This window comes from Lissotriton vulgaris, chromosome 8, assembly GCF_964263255.1.
Source record: "Lissotriton vulgaris chromosome 8, aLisVul1.2, whole genome shotgun sequence".
In the NCBI taxonomy this organism is placed as follows: domain Eukaryota; kingdom Metazoa; phylum Chordata; class Amphibia; order Caudata; family Salamandridae; genus Lissotriton; species Lissotriton vulgaris.
The window spans coordinates 1,331,721,735-1,331,744,041 of NC_141696.1; the positions used below are offsets into that span (position 1 = coordinate 1,331,721,735).

General features: G+C 40.0%; 1 protein-coding gene across 1 annotated transcript in view; it reads left to right on the plus strand.

Moving 5' to 3' along the window:
* Positions 1–22,307, plus strand: part of LOC147698692 (collagenase 3-like) — a 116,092-nt gene that overhangs the window by 59,058 nt on the left and 34,727 nt on the right. The window contains exons 5-8 of the mRNA XM_086933493.1: positions 4,573–4,734; positions 5,111–5,222; positions 10,502–10,635; positions 19,134–19,290. Of these exons, the coding sequence (XP_086789619.1) occupies positions 4,573–4,734; positions 5,111–5,222; positions 10,502–10,635; positions 19,134–19,290 (565 nt within the window). The remainder of the gene's footprint in view (positions 1–4,572; positions 4,735–5,110; positions 5,223–10,501; positions 10,636–19,133; positions 19,291–22,307) is intronic.

Genomic DNA, 22,307 nt, shown 5'->3' on the forward strand with positions numbered 1-22,307 from the left:
ATCACAATGCTGCATTGCCGAGTTGTAATTGACTTAGGGGAGGGACCCTGGCTGCCTGCTTCCTGTTCCTGGAAGCAGACTCAGGAGAGCAGGAGTAGAGAGGACACAGAAACTGGGCTCGAGGTAAGAATTGTTTGTAATTATCTTTACAACCCCTGCTCCCCCTTGCGTCCTCTCCCCTCCAGTGTCCTTTCCCGCATTTCCTACCTTCCAGCTGTCCAGTCCCACCCACAGCACTACATAATGGCAGCCGCTGTGCAGCTATGCACAGCGCGCGTACCACTGGTGCGCCAAAGGCAAGCCCGTCTGCATCTGTCCACCCCTGGACCGTGCCCAGCACCAAGGACCCTTCCTCTTGGACACTCAGCGCTACGACGCCAGCACCCTCCTCGCCATCAACCCTGGACGCAACAACGCCTGCCATCTAGCAACACTAGAATTCTCTTGCACCCTGCGCCTGTTGAAACTGCAAATTCACCTTCTGCCACATCAGCAGACCCGCGCGTCCTTCTGCCCAGCCGACCAACAGCGCAGTCAACCGGCTTAACTGCATCCTCCTCAACGTGCAATCCCTCCACAAACACACAACAGAAATCTGGGACCTCCTCGAAGCCACCTCTTCAGACATTGCCTTCTTCATGGAAACCTGGAACAATCTCTGCTCTGGACTGGACATGGCCATCACCATCCACAACGGTTACAAATTCACCCGCACAGACCACCCCGAGGGTGACGCAGTGCCACAGGGATAGGCTGGACCATGCATTGCTGGAGTTGTGTCATGCTTGTGACACAACTGCAGCAAAGCGTAACTTTTGCGCTGTCAGATACGACAGGATACCAGACGTATCTGTCATTAATTGTGACATGGAGCACCATACAGTGAATACAGTGCATCCATGGTGTTGCAAGAAGGGAGTAGAGAAAAGTGTTGCAAAGCTGTTTTGTCGCAGCAAAGCAACACTTCATGAATGAGGCCCAGTAATGCACACTATCTTATTCATGGTGTGCATTCCTGCCATGTAGTTTTGTCACGGGGCAGCACAGCAACATTCCTTGCAGCGATGTCCGGCACCAAAACCTTCTGAAATGAGGCCCCAAGTGTTTGCACCATTTTTAAGACCAGCTTTATTCTGGTCTTAAAAATCTGCCTTTAACTGGAGTTAGAGTCAGTTTTTTTTTATTTTGCAGCATACAAGGTATTCCTTGGAAATATTGAGAACTGGGATTAGCAGCAGTTTTTGCACGGGAACCCCTACCTTGCATGTCATTTTTGTTAAGTCCCGCTAACAGAAGTGGGGATCTTTAATAATTCATGTTTACACCGGAAAAGTGCCGCTAACTGCAGTTAGTGGCAACTTGTAAATACAGTGATCAAAAAAGCTGCCATAACATCATAAAATGTATGCTATGGCGGCGTCAGTCCTTGTACATATGCTCCTAAGTCTGCAGGTAAAACCTTCACCCTTGATCTATTGATGTATCTGACCTCTGCTCCATCACAGTTTGCCTGATATCATACCTAGGGCCTGGGCAACCAATGATTGTTATTTTTCAATGAGGTTAAATGGGTTCAAAATGTAACCGGTATGATAATAAGAACCTATTACAAGTTTAGCCCTCACAAAATGGGGCATTGCACCATTGTAAAGAAGGAGGCCACACAGCAAAATGGTGAGTTCAAATAAGAATTTATTTCCATTTGAAGAGAGACCCACGTCTTGCACCCATCCAGTAAAGTCGAGTCTTCAACCACCTACAACAATCTTTCCAAACCTGGCCCTACCAAGTGATCCAGAACATGAAATCCCACAAGAACACTAACAGACTCAAGATGCGGCTCGAGGATGAAAAAACAGACTTGAGACGCAACTCAAGAAAAGAAACAGTAAATAACAATCACTTTCTACTGGCACATCATCCTCCGCCTTATAAAAAAAGCCAAATAAAATAAAAAACCATTAAATGTAAATAAACATTGCAATATAAACTAGTCTAGATCCAGCGTTTTCCACACAACAACTCTCAGCTGTGTATAGAATTAGCATTAGCTACAATCCCTTCATCAACCAATTTTCATTTTATTTATTTTATTTTATTTTATTTTATATTCTTATATAGCGCCTGAATAGACCCCCGAAGGGGTATCTCCGCGCTTTGCCAGTAAGAATATAGCTCCCGATGTTAGATCAGGGAGGATAGTGCTTATTACCAGGGGACAGTCAATGGCTGGAAAATAGGTGTGTTTTTAGGGTCTTCCGGAAAGTCAGATGGCTGGTGAGAGATCTCAGCTCAAGAGGGAGAGTGTTCCAGAGCCTAGGTCCCACATGGGCCAGCGCTCGGCCTCCTTGTCTGGACTTCTTTATTCTGGGTACCTGTAGAAGCTCCAGGTTACTGGAGCGCAAGGAGCGTCCAGGAACATATGGCTGGAAGATTTCGGCCAGATATTTTGGACCTTCACCTATAATACTTCTTTGAATAGTGCATAGAGTTTTGAACTGTACTCGCTTCCTCACTGGCAACCAATGAAGTCTGGTCAGCAGGGGGCGAGAGGGAGTCCTAAAAGGTACATTAAGGACAGCCCTTGCTGCTGTATTTTGGATCACTTGTAACTTTTTGAGTTGTCCTTCATTAGCTCCTAACAGAAGACCGTTACAATAATCCACTCTGCTGATGACTAACGCCTGCACAAGTGTTTTTCTGTGGCAGTCTGGCAGATAAGGGAACACTCTTTTTAACATGCCAATTGCCCGAAAGCAAGTGCTGGCCACTTGATTTACATGGTCCTTAAAAGTGAGTGTCTGATCTAAAAGTACTCCCAGGTTTTTGACCGTGCTCTTAGGGCTGGGAACAGGTCCTAATTCCAAAGGCCACCATTCAGGTGACCAGTATGTTGCTGCTTGACCAAACAACATGACCTCTGTTTTCCATATGTTACATTGAAGACAGTTTGATGACATCCATTTGGATATTGCCCTCATACCATCTGCAAAAGATCTTTTTATTGCAGGTGTCAGATTTTTAAAAGGGAAAAGGAGTTGGGTGTCGTCGGCGTATGACACCGGGGTAAACCCAAATGATCTTGCTAAGTTGGCTAAGGGGGCCACATACACGTTGAATAGTGTCGGGCTTAAACAGGAGCCCTGTGGCACTCCCTTATTGAGCTCCCTGTGGATGGATTTATGGGAGCCCAGCCTAACTTCTTGGGAGCGGCCAGATAGAAAGCTTTCCATCCAGGACAGAGCCACTCCTTCCAGACCTACATCCTTTAAACGGTCGAGAAGCACCGTGTGAGACACCGTATCAAAAGCGGCGGAGAGGTCCAGTAGCACCAGAATCATAGAACTGCCCTCATCCAGTGCCATTTTGATGTTATTGGTCACTGTTTGAAGGGCTGATTCGGTGCTGTGGTTAGGCCTGAACCCAGATTTTGAGTAGTCCAGGCCCTCCGTCGCCTCTAGATGTTTTAACACTTACAAAGGATTGAGTGGAGCAAAATGATTGATTGATTTTAAGATTGTGTATTATGTCTTGATTTGGATGCTTGTTGGGATGTGGGCCAATTTCATTCCTGTTGCGTAAAAGAAATATGGATATGTTATGTTATATTATGCCTGATCAGGCACGCAGCTTCATAGAGGAAGGTTTTTCTATTGACGGCATGGTGGTTATTTGTAGGCGTTGGAGCAGAGCTGCCACTTACTATTCACATGGCCAAAAAAACTGAAACGTTGGAAGTCATTGTATAAGCATAGTAAATTAATGCATTGCATAAGTGATGAAGGTGAAAACATATCAGTGACTTAGATTGGACCTGAGATTCTGATGCTTGGTCATAAAGAGGAAAATACTCTGTACTAATTTGAGGTTACTGTTGTGTCATCTTGATGCCAGTCTCCTGATTGTCAAGAAGCAACACCCCATGAGTTTTGTTTAAATGGCTAAATAAAAACAATTAATTAAAGGATGGAGCGCCAAAGGATGTCTCAAGTAACAGAGCTTAGTTGCAACTTGGACATCACCATCTGCTTGATCATTTCTGTCTTTGGGAGACAGCAGGAACATTATTCAACACTGCAGCGTAAATGTAGATTCTAAAGGACAGTAGTGTGTGGATAGCCAGTCATCTGCCGCTTTGAGTGCCTCTGTAAATGTCTAGAGATTAAGCCGGTAAGAAATACTTTTATCTATGATTTGGAAGGCATTGTTGAGTGTATGGAGTATTGCTGTTCCAGTACTGCACTCTGGGCAGAAACCCCAAATAGTAGCCCTGCGTCATGTGGTGCCAGTCTATTTGTGCCCACAGTGGTAGTGCAATAATTCATTCCAGGACATTGACCATATAGGGGAGATATGTAATGGCAGATATTTGGAAGCTCATGAGGGTCAAGATAAACCCGGGCTTGTATGATAGTATTTATGGTGTTCATTGTGCCCTGAGGACTGTTTCGCATTAAAAAAGTGATTGTTTTGTGTATTAGAATGAGGGCACATTCAATGTGTCTCATCTTCACGAAAACCAATCCAAAATTATTTTAAAAGTGTAATTAACCTATCATATTACCTTTGCAGGGTATGATTTGTTTAATGTTGTTGCTCATGAGTTGGGTCATGCACTTGGACTAGGACATTCAAAGGACCCAAATGCTCTGATGTTTCCAAAGTATAAATATTTTGAACCCAGCACATACCAACTTTCACTTGATGATGTCATGGGGATTCAGACTCTCTATGGTAAGTAAAACAACACTTTGAATATATTAGAAAGAGTCATGCAACATATTGAACGAAGAATGTATTTGTTCTATTGAGGTTGGGAACTTCAGAGAACTGATACTCATTCAGGAAATGTAAATTCTACTAAACATGCCTGGGTGGTAAAGAGTAACTCAAAAAGTGGCATAAAACATTCAACTTCCTTCAATTTAAAGCATAAATCTAAGTGTTCCATTATCCAGTTCAAATGCATTACAAATTAAAATTATAACACATTCTATCCATTTTTTGTGTAAAGGCATTTATGATGTAGATGAGTGTAACCTCATTTGCTGTTTACTAGGCACATGCTATATCAATCTGTAGTAAATATTAGGATTATGTTTATTTTGAGGTTCTCGTTCTGGAAAAGCGACCATGGTAACTGTTCCTGAAAAATGTAATCCTGCTTTATCACTGGATGCAGTAACCACTTTTGGAAGCGGCCTTCTTTTAATCAAAGAGGGGTAAGGTATCACCTATAGAGTGCATTAGTGTATTTAATTATTTTTAATGTGAGCTTGTAACTTAGAAACTTCTACCATTTTTCTAAGTTTAATACATTTTGAAATTCTTATGTTTGTTGTGATTAACATGTGGTAAAAGCTTGTGTTTTTGCTTTCGCTGAAAAGCATGACACAGCTGTATTTCCTGTACATAGCTGTTTGTGCTGAAATATTGATAACTTTATAAAAATGGTTGGAAAATGCTATAAAGGCTTATCAGTTTATCTGGCAACATCAACAATCTGTAAAAATGTTGATAAATGTATATATTCTACCACAGTCAAAACATTATTGACTTCATGAATTTAAAGATGTTTTATAAAGTGCTCACAAACCTATAAATCCAACCCTCTCAATTCCTGCACTTTCCCTAATGTTTGTTAGACTGGCTGGAGTTAGAATAGTACATTTGACCTCCCTCACTGTATGTGTTTTCTCCAATGCTTGTTAGAGTGGAGTTAGATAATTAAATCACCACCTCAAGTATGCACTTTCCCCAATGTTTATTAGAGTTTAGTTATCTTAGTAAATCTGCCCTCCAACAAATGTATATATTTTCTCCAGTGTTTGTAAGATTAAAGTTAGAATACTACATCTGAGTATTCCAAAGTATATACTTTCCCCAATGTATGTTAGACTGGAGTTAGAATAGTAAACCTGCCGCCTCTAAGATGAACATTTTTTCCTGATTGTTTGCTAGACAGGAATTAGAATATAAATTTTGCCCCCCTTCAATGCATGCTGTTTCCCCAATGCTAGTTAGACTGAATTGAATACTATATCTACTCCCCTTGTATACAGTTTCCCCAGTTTCTGTTACAGTGAAGTTAGAATAGTAAACCATATGTCCTTTTAAGTTAGAATAGGAAATTCTATCCCCATTATTTCCCAGTGTTTGCAATTTCCCAGTTTTTGCAGGCTTGTAGTTGGAATAGTGAATTTGAATAGTTTTTATTTATTTTATAATACGATTGTATTAGAGTTAGATTATTAACACCTTCGACACTCATGACGAGCTCAGCTCGTCATGCAGTGTACTGCTGGTACACTGATGACGAGCTGAGCTCGTCATGAAACCATCATTTTGGATAATCCCCAGCACAGCAGGGGAAAATGCCTAGCATGGATGTGGTTAAATAATATTAAATATTACTTTATTCCGGAATTATATTTAAGATATTAAAATATCTAATTTAAATTAATAAGTATATATAGATGTATTTTTAAAATATTTTTAATAAACAAATTCCAATATTATCCAATATTTTTAATTATTATTAATAGTAGTTGGGTACAGTCAAAATATGATTTGTTTTACAAACAGGATTCATAAATATATGTTGATGTGATGCTTTATTCTTCACCATAAATTTAACATACATTTCTATTTAATAACTGTTTTATGTGTATAATAATGTGTTTGCAATTTGTAATGTAATATCTAATGGATTTTTAAAAATAATTCTAGAAGTTATATTTATTTTAATTTTTATAGTTAATAAATTAATGTTATTTTTTGTAATCTGTTAAATATTTTAGGATATATTAATTTTAAAAAGGAGAATGTAACCTTTATTTTGAAATATAATTGCAATTTATATATACTTACAATTATAATGTTAATATTTTGATGACAATATTTTTATAGTTTACAGTATAAGGATGCAAATTTGATATTTTCTGTGGCTGATGTTTTTACCAAGATATTTATACCATTCTATGTAGAGTACAATTTAACAATCTTGCGGATGTCATTATAAGTAAGGCAGACCTGCTGGCTTTGTGTAAGGGTCAGAAGTCCAAAACCTAAAAGACAGGCATATTGGCTTTATCAGGGAATTAGGACATCATCATATACAAACCAGACCTACTGCATTTATCATTAAATCACCACAATAATTTATCACCAATTATAATCCAATGTATTCCAATGTAAATACATTTCAATGATTAATAATGAATATTGCTGAAAAAGTAATCTCAAAGAATTTTCACTCTAAAAAGCCATAAACACGTCTTGGAGTCTTTCTTTAACAATCTTCAGGCCACAAACTTCAACCATGAAACCAAACAATGGGGATCTTGCACTTCAGCTGACGGGCATACAGCTTCAGCTTGGAGTGCGTTAAAAAAATATGGTAAACTCCTCTTCAAAACTTACCTGCAAACAAATGATGCATCAACCCCCCCTCATCCCTGGACCCTGGCCCACTGATGGGGCTCCTGAAAAAATAGCTTTAGCCCTAGTTGGCTGAGGGGCTCAGCGTATCCATTTAATATGCCCTCTGATTTTTTTTAAAAAAAATTTTCAGGACAGGGCACTAAGTCCCCGCATCCTAAAATGGCTGCTGCACCATCTTTGTTGATGTTGATGGCAGCCAATTAGGTTTAATCTTTTGAACTGTTGAATATCCATGGATTCTCTGTGGCCTAAAATATACATCAAATTTGAACCTTCGTTTTTGTAAAACTACTGGACAGATTTGCACCAAATCACAAAATGCACACTTTCTGAGTAAAGATCCAGCTTTCTGCAAAGTTTATTGTAATTGTATTCAGCTGTTTTGGCTGCAGCTGTCTCTAAAGTCCCTACTGGAAATTGCATGAGAAAACGTGGTGCACAGACAAAATATCGACACCAAAATATCGAATGGACAAAATATCGAGTTAAAAATATCGATAATAATAAAATATCGATAACAAAAATATAGTTGGTCAAAATATCGATTAAAATAATGATAAAAAATATCGAGTACAAAAATATCAACAAAATATATATGAATAGTCAAAGTAAAAAATTTCGATAATATGTAGAAAAAAGGTTAAAAAAATAAAAATGTTTAATTAATAGTAATATAAATTGTAGTTAATGTTTAGGAGCGGGATGTTGGGTTAATAGGGGATAAGGGTGGGGAGTAATTTAATAATAATTAATTAATTAATATATGTTTGTAAATATTTTTAATTAATAATTAATTGGTAATTAATTAATAATAATTAGTTAATTAATTAATATAATGTTGTACATATTTTTCATTATTAATTAATTGGTAATTAAATAATATTAATTAGTTAATTACATTAATTAGAGTAATTTATTTATATATATAAATTTGAGTTATTGTTAATTAATTAATTGGGAAAAAATAATATTAATTATTAAATTAAATTAATTACAGCTAATGTGCTAATATATTTACTTTATTGTTATTGTTAATTAATAATTAATTGGTAATTAATTAATATTAAGTAATTTTGGGTAAAGGAGTATTTTTAGGGTTCAGGGTCAGTTTTCAGTTTTTGGGTAAAGGGGTATTTTTAGGGTTCAGGGTCAGTTTTCAGTTTTTGGGTAAAGGGGTATTTTTAGGGTTCAGGGTCAGTTTTCAGTTTTTGGGTAAAGGGGTATTTTTAGGGTTCAGGGTCAGTTTTCAGTTTTTGGGTAAAGGGGTATTTTTAGGGTTCAGGGTCAGTTTTCAGTTTTTGGGTAAAGGGGTATTTTTTGGGTTCAGGGTCAGTTTTCAGTTTTTGGGTAAAGGGGTATTTTTAGGGTTCAGGGTCAGTTTTCAGTTTTTGGGTAAAGGGGTATTTTTTGGGTTCAGGGTCAGTTTTCAGTTTTTGGGTAAAGGGGTATTTTTAGGGTTCAGGGTCAGTTTTCAGTTCATGGGTAAAGGGGTATTTTTAGGGTTCTGGGTCAGTTTTCCCTACTGTTGCACCCACTGGAGTGGGAATAGTATTTTTTACACTTCTGGTATCGTACGGTAATATAATAGTATCTTATTTAATTATAGTATGTTACTATATATATATGTTTTAACAAATAAGATTGTAAAAAATATTTTATTATTTTTATTTATTATTTAATTATTATAAGTTAATGTAAGTATTTTTAAGTATATTTTAGTAATTAAATTTTAATATTAATTTAATTTAACACTGTTTTTAATAAAGTCGATATGTTTTTACAACTATATCATTGTAAACGATATTTTGTACTCGATATTTTTGTACTTACCTGTTTGTAGATACAAACTCGATATTTTGACTGTCGATATTTTGTCCACGATATTTTTGCAAGTCGATATTTTGTCCCTTGATATTATTTCAGTGATCCAGAAAACGTGTTTTAGGACCAGCTCTTTTTCTCGACCCCTGCTTGACAGATCATTCTGAATATTTTCATGCGCAAACTAGTTCAAAAGTAGAACTTTTTGAGAAAGTTTTATGCAGATTTTTAAAGCGGGCCAACGTTATTAGTAACACAAAAAATGCATTCCTATGGAACCACAACCAAACTGCCAATTGGCAACTGCCACTAGGTGATATATGTGTGTGGGGGGGCACCTCTGTGTGTGAGTGTGTGTAGTAGATTGATAGATAGATAGATAGATAGATAGATAGATAGATAGATAGATAGATAGATAGATAGATAGATAGATAGATAGATAGATAGATAGATAGATAGATAGATAGATAGATAGATAGATAGATAGATAGATAGATAGATATACATTGATCTGTCTAAGTCAATACTGTTTTAGAAGTAGTTGTGACTGTCAGCATACTCCAATGACTCAATGCAAATTTCTGGCTGGGAGGCGACAACCCTGCAGCCAAATGACAATGGCTTGACTTCTGGCCCAGGAAAGCAGGGTGTTGTCAACAATTGGCCACATACCAGGAATTAGATGTCCTTTGACTTGATGATGCCAAATGAGGCTAAAAGGAATGAGGTGTTTCAGATACCACCAGACTTTAAATTAGGTCCTTAGTGCGAGAGGTAGTCAAGCAAGATAACAGGAAGGAGAAAGAATCATGCCAAACAGACACTATAGAAGCACATGTAGCAAAACTAAGAAAAGGAACAAGGTATTACAATAAAAAAATGGGCCATTCAAAGAAAATTGTGTTTTACTATTTTAAAGACAAATATTCACATTTTATGACCAGTAAAATCCTACTAGCGTCTACTCAGGAGGCAAACAGATTATCTATTTGAGAGTGAGTGACGCCTACATGGAAGGATGGGAGAATGTAGCCATAACTCCACTTTGGGTTCTGCCCCTAAATTTAAGCAGTGCGAAATTGTTATAAAATGCTTTTGTTTTCGTAGGTAGTATAAATGAAAATTTGGACTCAAGCAACTGATACATTACATTACATCAATGCGCCTCTTTGATTCAATAATATGCATCCTCAAATGTTTGAAAATATAGATCTTTATTATGGTTATATTTTATTAGGTATATGTGGCTGAACAATCATTGGGGAATAAACAACTTGCAAGGATTCATCCAAAGTTATTTTCCTAAGATTTTGACAAAAATTGAAGCTGCTTCTGAAGTTCCATACAAGAGCGCTGTCTACCTTTTTACAGGTAAGACCATTCTGGTTACATGGAACAAACAGTAATCAACACTTCAAATTTGTGGTATTTAGAGAAAGCCTCATGATGAGTACGATGCTATTATACTGGCTCAATCCTCAGGCCTGGACTAAAAAGTGCATTCACAGTTGAAATCTGAAGACTAAAGTGTTATGATCAGAAGTTATACAGGGAAGGTCTTATGAAATCTGTGCAATTCCAATTTGATGGAAATCCAACCAATAAATCTTATCAAGGTTGCAGGATCAGCTCCTTGACGTTTAACACAAATGTATTCTGTAAGAAAAGCAAGGTGAAGAAATTGAGATTTCACCAAAGAAGCAGAGTTCACTGATTAAATATGATAATTCATCTGTCTTTCCTATGACACCTAGCATAATTGGATACAGCTATCAGACATCATGGATTGTAATATCGATCCCTTTTGTGCTATGAATGATCTTACAGAAGTGAAATCAATAAATGAAGCAACTTTGAAGAATGACCAATAAGATAATAGTATTGGCATTGCTGAAAGGAAACCATTTTAGGGTCTTTAAAGAGAACATATTTAAACTCATATTTCATCACAATAGATGGAATTAACAGAAAATGTCAATTGAAATAGAAGAAACAATTGGTACATTTTATGAGTACAATACCTAGGATTCTGTAATCACTATTAAAAACCTGTCTCTAATTTTTTTTAATAACAGACAATTGGTGATGCACCCAGTTGCCAGTTATAATACCAACACTCAACTGTAATAATTTATTAAGGTTGAGTTCTGATGTCAACGTGCCTGTTGCCAGCAGCCGAGGGGAAAGTCAGGTCAGTTTGAGGAGCTTCATTTAAGCAGCTGTTTAAAGAACGAAAAACAAAAGGTTGCTTTCTTCTGCCATGTTTTTCTAGCTGTACATTGACAAGAAGAAATTAGATATTTATGGCAACACATTTATTTTTTTCACTTCTTGGGTAAGCAATTAAGAGTTAGAATTTCTCTGAGTGTATCCACTACACTTTAAAAAAAATACTGACATTTATTAAACTGCTTTTTGCATCAAATGTCTAACACCTTTTTTGACAAGTTCATTTTTACAATTGAGATTATATATTTATTCTTCATGTTTTGAGAACATGTTCTCTCTTTCATATGAAAGAGTTATGCAACAAGGATTTAAGGGCCTGATTACGAGTGCCGGGGATGCGCCACAATGTGGTATGTGAGACTAGCATATTACAAGTTTCACCACCGCCAGCCATTTTATGGCGGGAGCCCAGCCATAAAAAAGCTGGTGGCGAAGGAACAAAGGGGGCCCTACAGGGCTCCCATGCCCCCCTGCAATGGGGATTCATTGCCCCCTTGTCTGTATACCCCAAAGTTCCAGCACTGCATGACCATCACCGTCCATGCCGTGCTGCAACTTTTTTGTGGTTCCCATTGCGGTTCCTGTTTTTCAGGCACTGCCATGGGGAAGACAAAGGACAGTACACTAGTTAAACTTGTAATATGCGGGCTTTCCTTGCTCGGGTTTGGTGCAGCGCAGAGCTGGCGTTACTGCATCAAACTCGTAATCAGGCCTTGACTGACTGACTGACCGAGATCTTATAAAGCGCACTATTGCCGAGGCATCTTGGCGCTGAGGTAGGTGAATATCAAAGCCCGCGCTAATGATTCTAAAGCAGAGGGTAGAGCCAGGTCTTCATCAATTTTCTGAAAAGAGCTCTGTTCGATTGTAGTCTGATCAGAGTGGGGAGGTAGTTCCACAGTTTGGCCACCTGGTAGGAAAACAGTTTCCCTCCCCATCTAGCTCTTTTTATCCTGGAGACCAGGATCAGTCCTGTGTTGGCTGACCAGAGGCAGCGTTGTGGCGAATACCAGGGAAATAGGTGCTGAATATCCGCAGCTCCTCCTCCATACAGTGGCTTGTGTACAAGACTAAGGGCCTTAAAATCCACTCTCTGCTGCACCGGAAGCCAATGTAGCTGTTTGATGCTAGCAGATGTGGGATGATGCTTGGGGAGATCAAGTAGTACACGAGCAGTCGCATTCTGCAATGATTGAAGTTTGGTGATCTGACCTTTATCTGCTCCCAGATATAAGGCGTTACAGTAATCGACTCTGTAGAGAACTAGGGCTCCAACTACTGTTTTCCTGAGGGTATGTGGGATGAATGGCAGAATCATGTGCAAAACCTTCAGAGTGAAAACGCAGGCAGAAGATACTTGATTAATTTGTTGCGCAAGATTTAGATCACTGTAAAACATAAATCCAAGTTTCCTAGCCTTAGTCATGGGGACAGGACAACTCCCGGCCTCAGGAGGCCACCATATTTGGCTCCATACAGAGGGCTTCTGACCAAATTAAATTACCCCAGTCTTTTCGGTGTTGAGCTTTAAAAAGTTTGAGTTCATCCATGACATCACTGCATTTAGACAATTACAGAACCTGACAGCTATGATGTCCACCCTAAGTCGTTTGTGGGAAAGGTGATGGTGTCACCATGGAGAACCCCCTGCTGTATAAGTTGGAATATTGTATGTCACTTCAGAGTTCCATATGCTGATAAAGGAATTCAATTAAATCATTTTAAAAAGTTTAAAAAAAAATTAAAAATATAATTAATACTATAAAATGTAAAAAGTATACATTTATTATTTAATTATAAAATATATTAACAACCTATTTTGAATTAAAAAATAATGTAACAATGACATTAATTTTGAATAATTCTATACATCAACTGTAATGTACATTTAAAATGTTATTTTTTTTCTTTAGTTGCAAATTTGTTGGATAATTTAAACTTCAGAAAATTAATTTTATTTTAATTTGATATATTTCCATTATTTAAAGTTTTAATCTGAAAGATAGTGCTATAGCATTTTTTATTTAGAAAATATATACAATGCATTGGCATTAATATTTGCTTTAAAAAATATATATTTATTTTCTAGTTAAATAAACATTTTCATTTTTTTTTCTATTTTACGATGTAGAAATCTCTGCCCTGTCTGTAGAGTCTCCTTAGATTGAATAAATATATAGAAATTAGATACTACTTGACACTACTTGATGACTTAGCCATTGAAAATAAGCCACTTTCAGTGATCACCAACAGCTCCCTACATTGTTTCTTCATTTATGACTAGAGGCTCATTTTTATCAGGTATAGAAGTAAGCACGCACCTGACTCATAATAAGGATACTGAGGACCTGCTTTACAAAAGGAGCTCTACTTGTGAAGATCCCTGAACATATAGATTTCCGCCTACACCTTGATGGAGATCTCTACCCAAAGGGTGTTCAACAATTTGGGATAGAAAGCTCCAAAATGTTGTAGTATTTATGAGTCTCCACCCCACTTACATGATGTGGTGGAGACTCTCACCACAGAATCTACAACTGTACAGTTAACATTAGTTACTTTATGACTAAATTTCTGATCTACCTCTGTAGACGGACATTTCCATAGTGGAAGCAGTGAGAGGAAAAGCTCCACCTCTGCTACTTAAATCTCAGAATGGAAAATACAGCCAAATGCTATTCACCTGACCTCAATCACACACACCAGACTCTCATGAATCCAGCAAACACATCATTCTTGGACTGCGTGGCTTCTAGGATGCAGTATTGAAACTCGAGCCTCAAAATGCAGCCAACCCCACTGAACAGGTAGAGGAACTTCACTGAGCAGGCGATAGACTTTGAAAGGATCTTTGGTGTATCATATTACAGAGAAATACATGGCCTCCATACATCCTCGGTGGAGCGAAGAATGCAGCAGGAGTTGTCAGAGTCTGTCAACACACTGGGGGTGGAAGTACACATCAGGACATGACAAAAGAGTGGCTGGACAAGAGAGAGAATGTGGATAAAGGAGTGTTGAATAAATCATAAACTCACCCTCAGTCAAGAGATCTGTGTTAAATCCATCATTCTTTTGCTCACCATGCCACCCCAGTTTAGACCCAGACATATGCAAATCAGTCTTGAACCTGTGCCTCATGAGAACAGTCCAGACCAAACTGCCAAGCCAGGTCCTCCCTGGACTGGAAACAATCATCCTGGGACCGGTTTCTGTGCATTACCCTTCATCAGCCAGGCTAGCTTGATTCCAGTGGCATTGAGAGCATGGGACCCACGTCTGGGCATACCCGTCCCACTCGGGATGAAAATGCAAAAAGAACAATTGATGGACAGAATGCAGAACAATGTCATACATTCACACCAGTATAGAGATCTGGGCCTAAATCCATCGTTTTTTGCTCACCATGCCATTCCAGTTAGGACCCAGCCATTATTCAAATCAGTCTTGACCCTGCACCAAATGGGAACAGTCCAGCCCAAACTGCATCCTAGGACTGGTTTCGGGCTTTCAGCCCTCATCAGCCAGGATAGCTTGACTCCAGTCGCATGGAGACCACAGGACCCACGTCAGGGCATACCCGTCCCACTCGGGTATGCCCAGACGTGGGTCCCTTTCTCACTTGGCAATTCAGTCTGGACTGTTCCCATGAGGCACAAGGTCAAGACTGATTTGCATATGGCTGGGTCTAAACTGGGGTGGCATGGTGAGCAAAAGAACAATGGATTTAACCCATTCAACGTTCCTAGTAAAGCAGTAGTACTGTACCCAGGGCCTGTAAATTAAATGTTATTAGTGGGCCTACAGCATGAATTGTGCCACCCACTTAAGTAGCCTGTCAAACATGCCTCAGGCCTGCAATTGCAGCCTGTGTGTGCATTTTTAAACTGCTATTTCAACCTGGCAAAATAAACCTTTTGCCAGACAAAAACCTTATTTTTTAATCCATATCCCTCACCCCTAAGGTAGGCCCTAAACAGCCCATAGTGCAGGGTGCAGTGTATTTAAAACATTTGACATGTACATTCAAGTTTAACATGCCCTGGGAGGGAACACACTTACATTCGTTTTAATTACTTCAATACCTACCTCTCCCATAGGATAATATTAGGTTACCCTTTTACATTTAATAAGTGATATTTTTCAATTAGGAGCGTATAGGAATGTTGAGTTTGGTGTCTAAATCCTCTTTAACCCCTTTGACGCTGCGCACATTTTCGCCCTTTGCGGGCGATTTAAATAGTGGGTGGGATTCGGACGGCCCACAGCCGTCCTTCGCACACGCCCACCATGAGGCATGATGGCCAGGGGCCGCCATGCGCACCGAAGGGGTTATTGGTTAAGTTGGATTTTAAGTCACAATTCGGAAAATGCCACTTTCAGAAAGTTGTCATTTTCCTGTCCCAACCAATTTGGTTGTCTGTATCCTGGGTTACATGACTAGATGTAGCTTACAATGGGCCTTTGTGTATTGCTCCCACACAGTGAGACAAAGAGGGAAGAGGTGTTGGCAGGATGGGCGATCTCTGACTTGATAGGGGGGAGGAGCTGACACCTACCACTCTTACACCTCATAAAAGTTTGCCTGAGCACACTCACAAAGGGTTTCAATTAGTCTTTTGTGCCCCAAGACAAGCTGAGGCCAGGGCAGGGAGGTAGGAAATTCAAAACTCCTCTCTGGTTGGAAACCTCCAGAACCTTCTCCTACTTCAAAGCTGGTACAAGGTATAAATATTGGACCCTCAGAATTTGTGGAAGAGTCAGAAGGACTGCTGTGCTGCTCTTCCGCAAGAACTGCTACACTGCTGCCCTTCTACTCTGATTCCCTGTGGCTTGCTGCCCTGCTGCGTGTTGCCCTGCTGCCTGAGTGAAAAGGACTGGACCTGCCTCTTGAATCCAGGACTGACAGGCTGACTTCAAGGACCAGTTGGCTTACCTTATAATCAGAGGACAGAAAAGGTCCCAACCACCTTGAACTCAGCTCCTGGACTCTGCCTTCTGTGAGTCCTGCCCCCAAGTGATCCCTAAGTGGTGCCTCCCCAGTCCTGCTCTGCCAGCCCCAGATGTGTTTCTTGGGCCGAACCGATGCAGAGTGACACATCTCACAGTCAGAACAGGCACTGCGCAACGCATTTACAATTCAGCACCTTGCATCACAGCCTGCAGTTCTATCTGAACCACCGCTGCATGTCGCATCTCCGACGCAGGACCTAGCATCTCAACCAGATGACCATAGTTTGGTCTATTATTCTATTATTCTAAATTAGTGTGGGATTTTTCTTGTGTGGTGTTTTCAATCTATCACTGTTTAAAGTGCTGCATAAATACTTTACATATTGCTTCTAAGTTAAGCCTGATTGCTTTGTGCCAAGCTACCAGAGAGTTGAGCACAGGTTGATTTGGGTTTTGCTTGTGTCTGACCCTAACAAAATTTGGGATTACTGTTTGGGTAGGGGCCCCCTCCAGAAACTCAGTTTCCTGCATCAACTTGATTAAACGCGGGCAGTCCACAAACATTCCAAGTAGATTTTTACCAAAGTGGAATTTTTGGGTAACTTTTGTGCACAAAACTACGAATCCAAACACAAGCGGCAGGGCTTTGAATGCAAGCAACCAGAAATCAACTTGAATTTACTTTTTCAAGTTGAATTTTTGTCCAAACTGAGCTTTCTGGGAATTTTTAGAGTGGAAGATGCATTTTGCTGAAATTATGCGTCATTTCACATTATTTTGTAGTGATTTATACTACACGAAATGATGTGAGTTTTGCCAATCCCTTGCCGAAACCCTTTCATGGTGCCCAGTATGTTCACTCACACACTATGGTGCAGGAAAATGAACCACAGCCTCTTCTATGCTGCACAGCACTGGCTATTGTTTGCCTTATGAGCCATTTGTATCACTCAGTTCTCAAATTACTGCAATTATAAAATTAGGGGTGGTCAGAACTTGCAGAATTTTACTCTGTGTAATTTCACAGAGTTGCATAAATACTAAGCCCAGGCGGGTAACTCTGCTCCGCCAGCGGAGTTTACTGAGTTTTGCCTACTCCACGCTCCATTGAGAACGCAGAGTTCAGGTAAAACTCCGACTCCATGGAGGAGCGGAGTTATCCGGCCCCTTCACCCTACCTAATGTAATTATAATTTTAAAAAGGCACTTCATTTGTATCTTTATTTCGGCTAACCTAGCCATCAAAGATTTACAAGTTAAAAAACATACATTTTAAAAAAACATTTCACAGCAATCAGTAGATGTTAAAAACAATTTTACACAATTAATTACTCCTATCAATTTGATCTTTTACCAATTTTAAAATATAAGTCCTTTATACACAAATTACGCTCCCTTCCTTACCTGCTGTGGCTGCCTCCTCCTCGCCATGCTCTCACTCTTCTTCCTCGTCCTTGGCGAGGATGAGGAAGGAGAGTGATAGCATGGCGAGGAGGAGGCAGCCACAGCAAGTAAGTGGCTTTTTTTTAAATATAATTACTTTAGGGAGTGTGGAGGGGAGGGAAGCGGAGCGGAGTGCAGCAGGGTTTCTTTCCAACTCCGTGGAACTCCGCCTAGTGGCACGACACCAGCTCCGCCCGGGATTAATAAAAACATTGCAAGATTCTGGGGATTTCAGCCAACGGGTGGATATGTATGTTGTGCTGCTCATGCTGCAATTTAGCGCAGAGAGCACATTCCGCACTGAAAATTCATCACGAAAGGCACCCCACGGAGTGAAAGAGTGCATGCCTATCCAAGTTCATTTTGCTGCCGCTTGAGTACAAAATCTGCTCGGGAAGCAGTCCTCTGACCGCTCAGAATATTTTCGGAAATCCACCTAGCAACCAGAAATTGTGCTATGGGATGCCAATTCCTCATGTAGAGTGAAACTTTCCACCGTGGCCTACTTAAAATAAATCACTATAGAAATTTATCAAAATCCTCATTCACTTTAAAATCTTGGGGGCAGATTTATGATGCCCTTGCGCCTCTTTGCGCCGCAATTGCGTCACTTTATTTGACACAACGGCGGCGCAAACAATGCGCCCTATTTACAACGTGACGCATCTAGGAGATGCGTCACGTTGTACAGCCCTGAGCCATAAGGAGGCGTTCCTGCGCAGGGGGGGGGGGCGGGGGGGGGGGTTCCTGCGCAGGAACGCCTCCTGAAAGTGGCTGAGTAAAATCTATGAGATTTCACTAAGTCACTTTCAGGCCAATGCTGCGTCAAACCCCTGCGCCTGCTTGAAGCAGGCGTAGGTCTTGACGCAGCATTGTGAAGATGGGGCACCCCCGAGCCACGCTGGAGCTGCGTCGCGCTTGCGACGCAACTCCAGCAATGCGCCACCTTTCCGGCACAGATGCGTGACACATCTGTGCCGTTTTTGCACCATGGTGCGCCGCATTGTAAATGCGGCGTACCATGGGTGGCGGAGCTGTGGCGCACTGTGGCGCACATTAACTGGCGCCTCCCTGGGGAGGCGCCAGTTAACATAAATCTGCCCCTTGGAAAGTAACTGTAAATTTATAAATCGTTTTGCATTTCATAAGCTATTGCAACTATCACGATCATAAAGTACCTGAAGTTAGAAATAATGACATTTTGAAATTTCCAGTTAAAATATGTTTGTCGACTGTTTTCCTAGGTTCTAAATACTGGATCATAAATACTTTAACCATGGAGATGTCGGAGCGCTCTCTAGTTGATTTTGGATTCCCTTCAAATGTGAACAATATTGATGCAGCAGTCTACATAAGAAGTATTCAAAAGACACTCTTCTTCCTGGGAAACGTCTACTGGCGGTATTTACGCAAATTATTACATCAACTAATTTTTGCATCGACAGCTCTGAAAATTGTAAATACCCTCAGGTTCGACATGTTAGATTTAATTTCCTTTTCATACACTGCAAAACATAATTGCTTATTGATGCAAACAATAGTCTCCATCTTGTTTACACTGATGCCAGGAGTCAATATCAGGCATTTTGTGGTTAGGTCGAATAGACATTGCAGTGCAGAACTTTGCTCACGTATTTCAACACTAAACATTGCCCAGGCCACAAAAACGCATTTGCTTTAATTGTGCTTAAACTGACACATGCAATATCTTTTGAAGAAAATATTTATTGTATGATTTTGAAAATTATTTTTGATTGGTTTCTTCGTATAAGGTGTCCTGATTTTGATCTTTAGGATTACTGATAAGGAGAAATTTAGATCAATATTACATTTGGTTGTCTACAAAATGTTGAGTCTCGTAATAGATGACCTAGAGTAGAAACAACTATTATCTAGTACCAAAAAGTGGGGAGTTCCTTTTACATGAAAAGATAACAGTAGTTATATGAATCAACAACCACCCCACGTCATTTGTGGGTCTCTTAGTGACTGGGAATAGAGTGGCACTTGGCAGAATAAGCATGCTTATGGAATTGGCATAGACCTTGGAGTGGCCCTTTTAGTTTCTCCCTGGATGGCCGAATGCTGGTAGTGTTGCAGATATTTTGGTTGGGCTGAAGCTGTGGTGTAGGTTAAACATCTGTGCCTTCTGCTCTTGCAATAGGTTTTGACCACAGCATGGAAGTTCACAAGATATGAACAAAAGGAGAGACTGAAAGAGGATTGTTTGATCCTTTTTTGGAAGTATACTAGGACAGAGATGCCTAGTGCTTGTCCTGGTGTTTGCATGTTAGTGAGGGAATATGATAGAAGGCCAGACTTGAACAAGCAGCAAAAACAGGCGAAACACTCTGCGATGTAATAGTCAGTGGTGCAAGTTAAAGTTTACGTTAAATAGTATTCGATCCATCATCTATTAAAATTAGAATGCATACAGATATATGCATTGGCTACCCTCTTGCCATCCTGGTGTGTCGTGGTTTCCTATACACAATGTGCCACGCTGTTCTCTGTTGAATCCATAATCACTACTTTGCATAAAGAGCAAGTTACATTTTATTGACGACAATTAAATCAAACACAATATTCATCAATGAAAGCTGGTTTAAGGGCACCCCCTCACCAGAACTTGCACGCAGGCCAGTAGTGGTATAAATAATAGACCATAATTGTGAGTATCACCAGGGAGGTGAAAGTGCCAATATCTCCGAAGCATCTCTGAATCTCTTGCTCTTGCGATAAAACTGATCTCCCTTCCTTCAACTTCAGCTTTTCAGTCCATGTTCAGTCCAGGTTATGGTATACCCTGAAACTGCACTTCAATTGTATTTTACTTTCAAACAGATTTTATTGGTTTCCAAATCATCATATTCCATCCAGTCAAATAACATTGTCATATATCCTAGAAACAGTACATATTTCTGCGGGCCCAAGTTAGATCTCATTCTCAACTTCCCTAAACTCACACCCTCCCCCGGGGTCATGCACTAGAACCAGTGTATTCTTCCTAGTAACCTCTGTTTGAGGTAGCAAGGTGTGTGGAAAAGGTGCAGGGTGGGCGTTTTCCCAGTGGTCTGAAAGGGTGGGGGCCTGTTTTGGAGCAGTGGGGCTGTTTTTACAGCAGTGCCTCAATATCGACCGCCTGTAACAAAAGCAGCAGCAGTGCTTCCAACTAGCAACTACACTCTCCCCCCTCAGGCAGGTTCCTTAAAAATGCCAGGGCTGGTTTGTGTTCCCAGTCCGTCCCTGAAAAGGGGTGGTGATAAGAAACACCAGAAAGGTTTCTGCACCAGGGATCGTTCAGTGAGCAGTGCCACTGGTGTATCGGTTGCTTTCACTAGGGAGTCGGGCTGCCAAGCCAAAAGGGGATATCGCCAGGGATGGGGGTCCATGTCTTACAAACAGTCTATCAGCCCGGAGCGGCCTGTTCACATATGAGCCGTAGGGCGGTGGAGCCAGGTTGTGGAGTGGGGGATTGGACAGACGACCACAAGGGAAAATTAAATAAATAATTTATTTTCCCTCATCGTCGTCTGTCGAAACCCCCCCACCTAGCCTCACCGCACTTAACTGCATGGTCCGCTGCTGCTACCAGCGCCTCCCTGGCAACATCCTATGAACCTTACTGCTCATCAATTGTAGAGTGCTCTGTACTCTAGAGAGGTAACAGAGTTAGTTCAAATAATATTGTGCAATATATGGCTGCATCTCCTTGAAATCACAGCCTTTAGGAACCTGCTCTTGAGTCCCTTCCTCTAGCCCAGTTGGTGACACAATCCACTAATATACCTGCGCTGACACTATTTCTGCCTAATCTGATTTTACCAAAAATTTAAAAGTACCATCGGTTCTTGATCGGATCATCCTGCACTTTTCTCATTCTACAATTCAGAGCGTAACTTGTATTTTGTACTGAGCAGGAAGACACATTCAGTAACGACAATAAACTCAGATACTGTCAATATGACACTGAAAATAAATACCTATTTTATCTGTAGAGAGTCGTAGTGACCTGCTCACCTAATGTTTTTAATGAAATGCAAATATCAATTAAATGATATACCTAATTCACTGTGGTCCAGAATGAGTGTAATATAGTATCTGTTTCTCACCAGTGCTCTCTGAGGACAGCTCAGAATCATATGAGCAGGATTAGTATTTTTTAGGATTATGCAGGCATAAACAAAACTCCACCATGCAGATACAAAGACCTCAATTAGTCAAAGCATGACACTTTGATGGCAGATTGTCACTGTCTCTAATATTTCAAAATAAGTATTTACTGTACCAATAGAGATATGGAAATTCCTACAAACCAAGAGGTAAAGTCCCAGTAAACATTAAATAAACGATTACCCTTTTGTACATGAAATGCTTTCACTCTATCCAGTGGACCCAGTCAATGTAAGGACTACCTC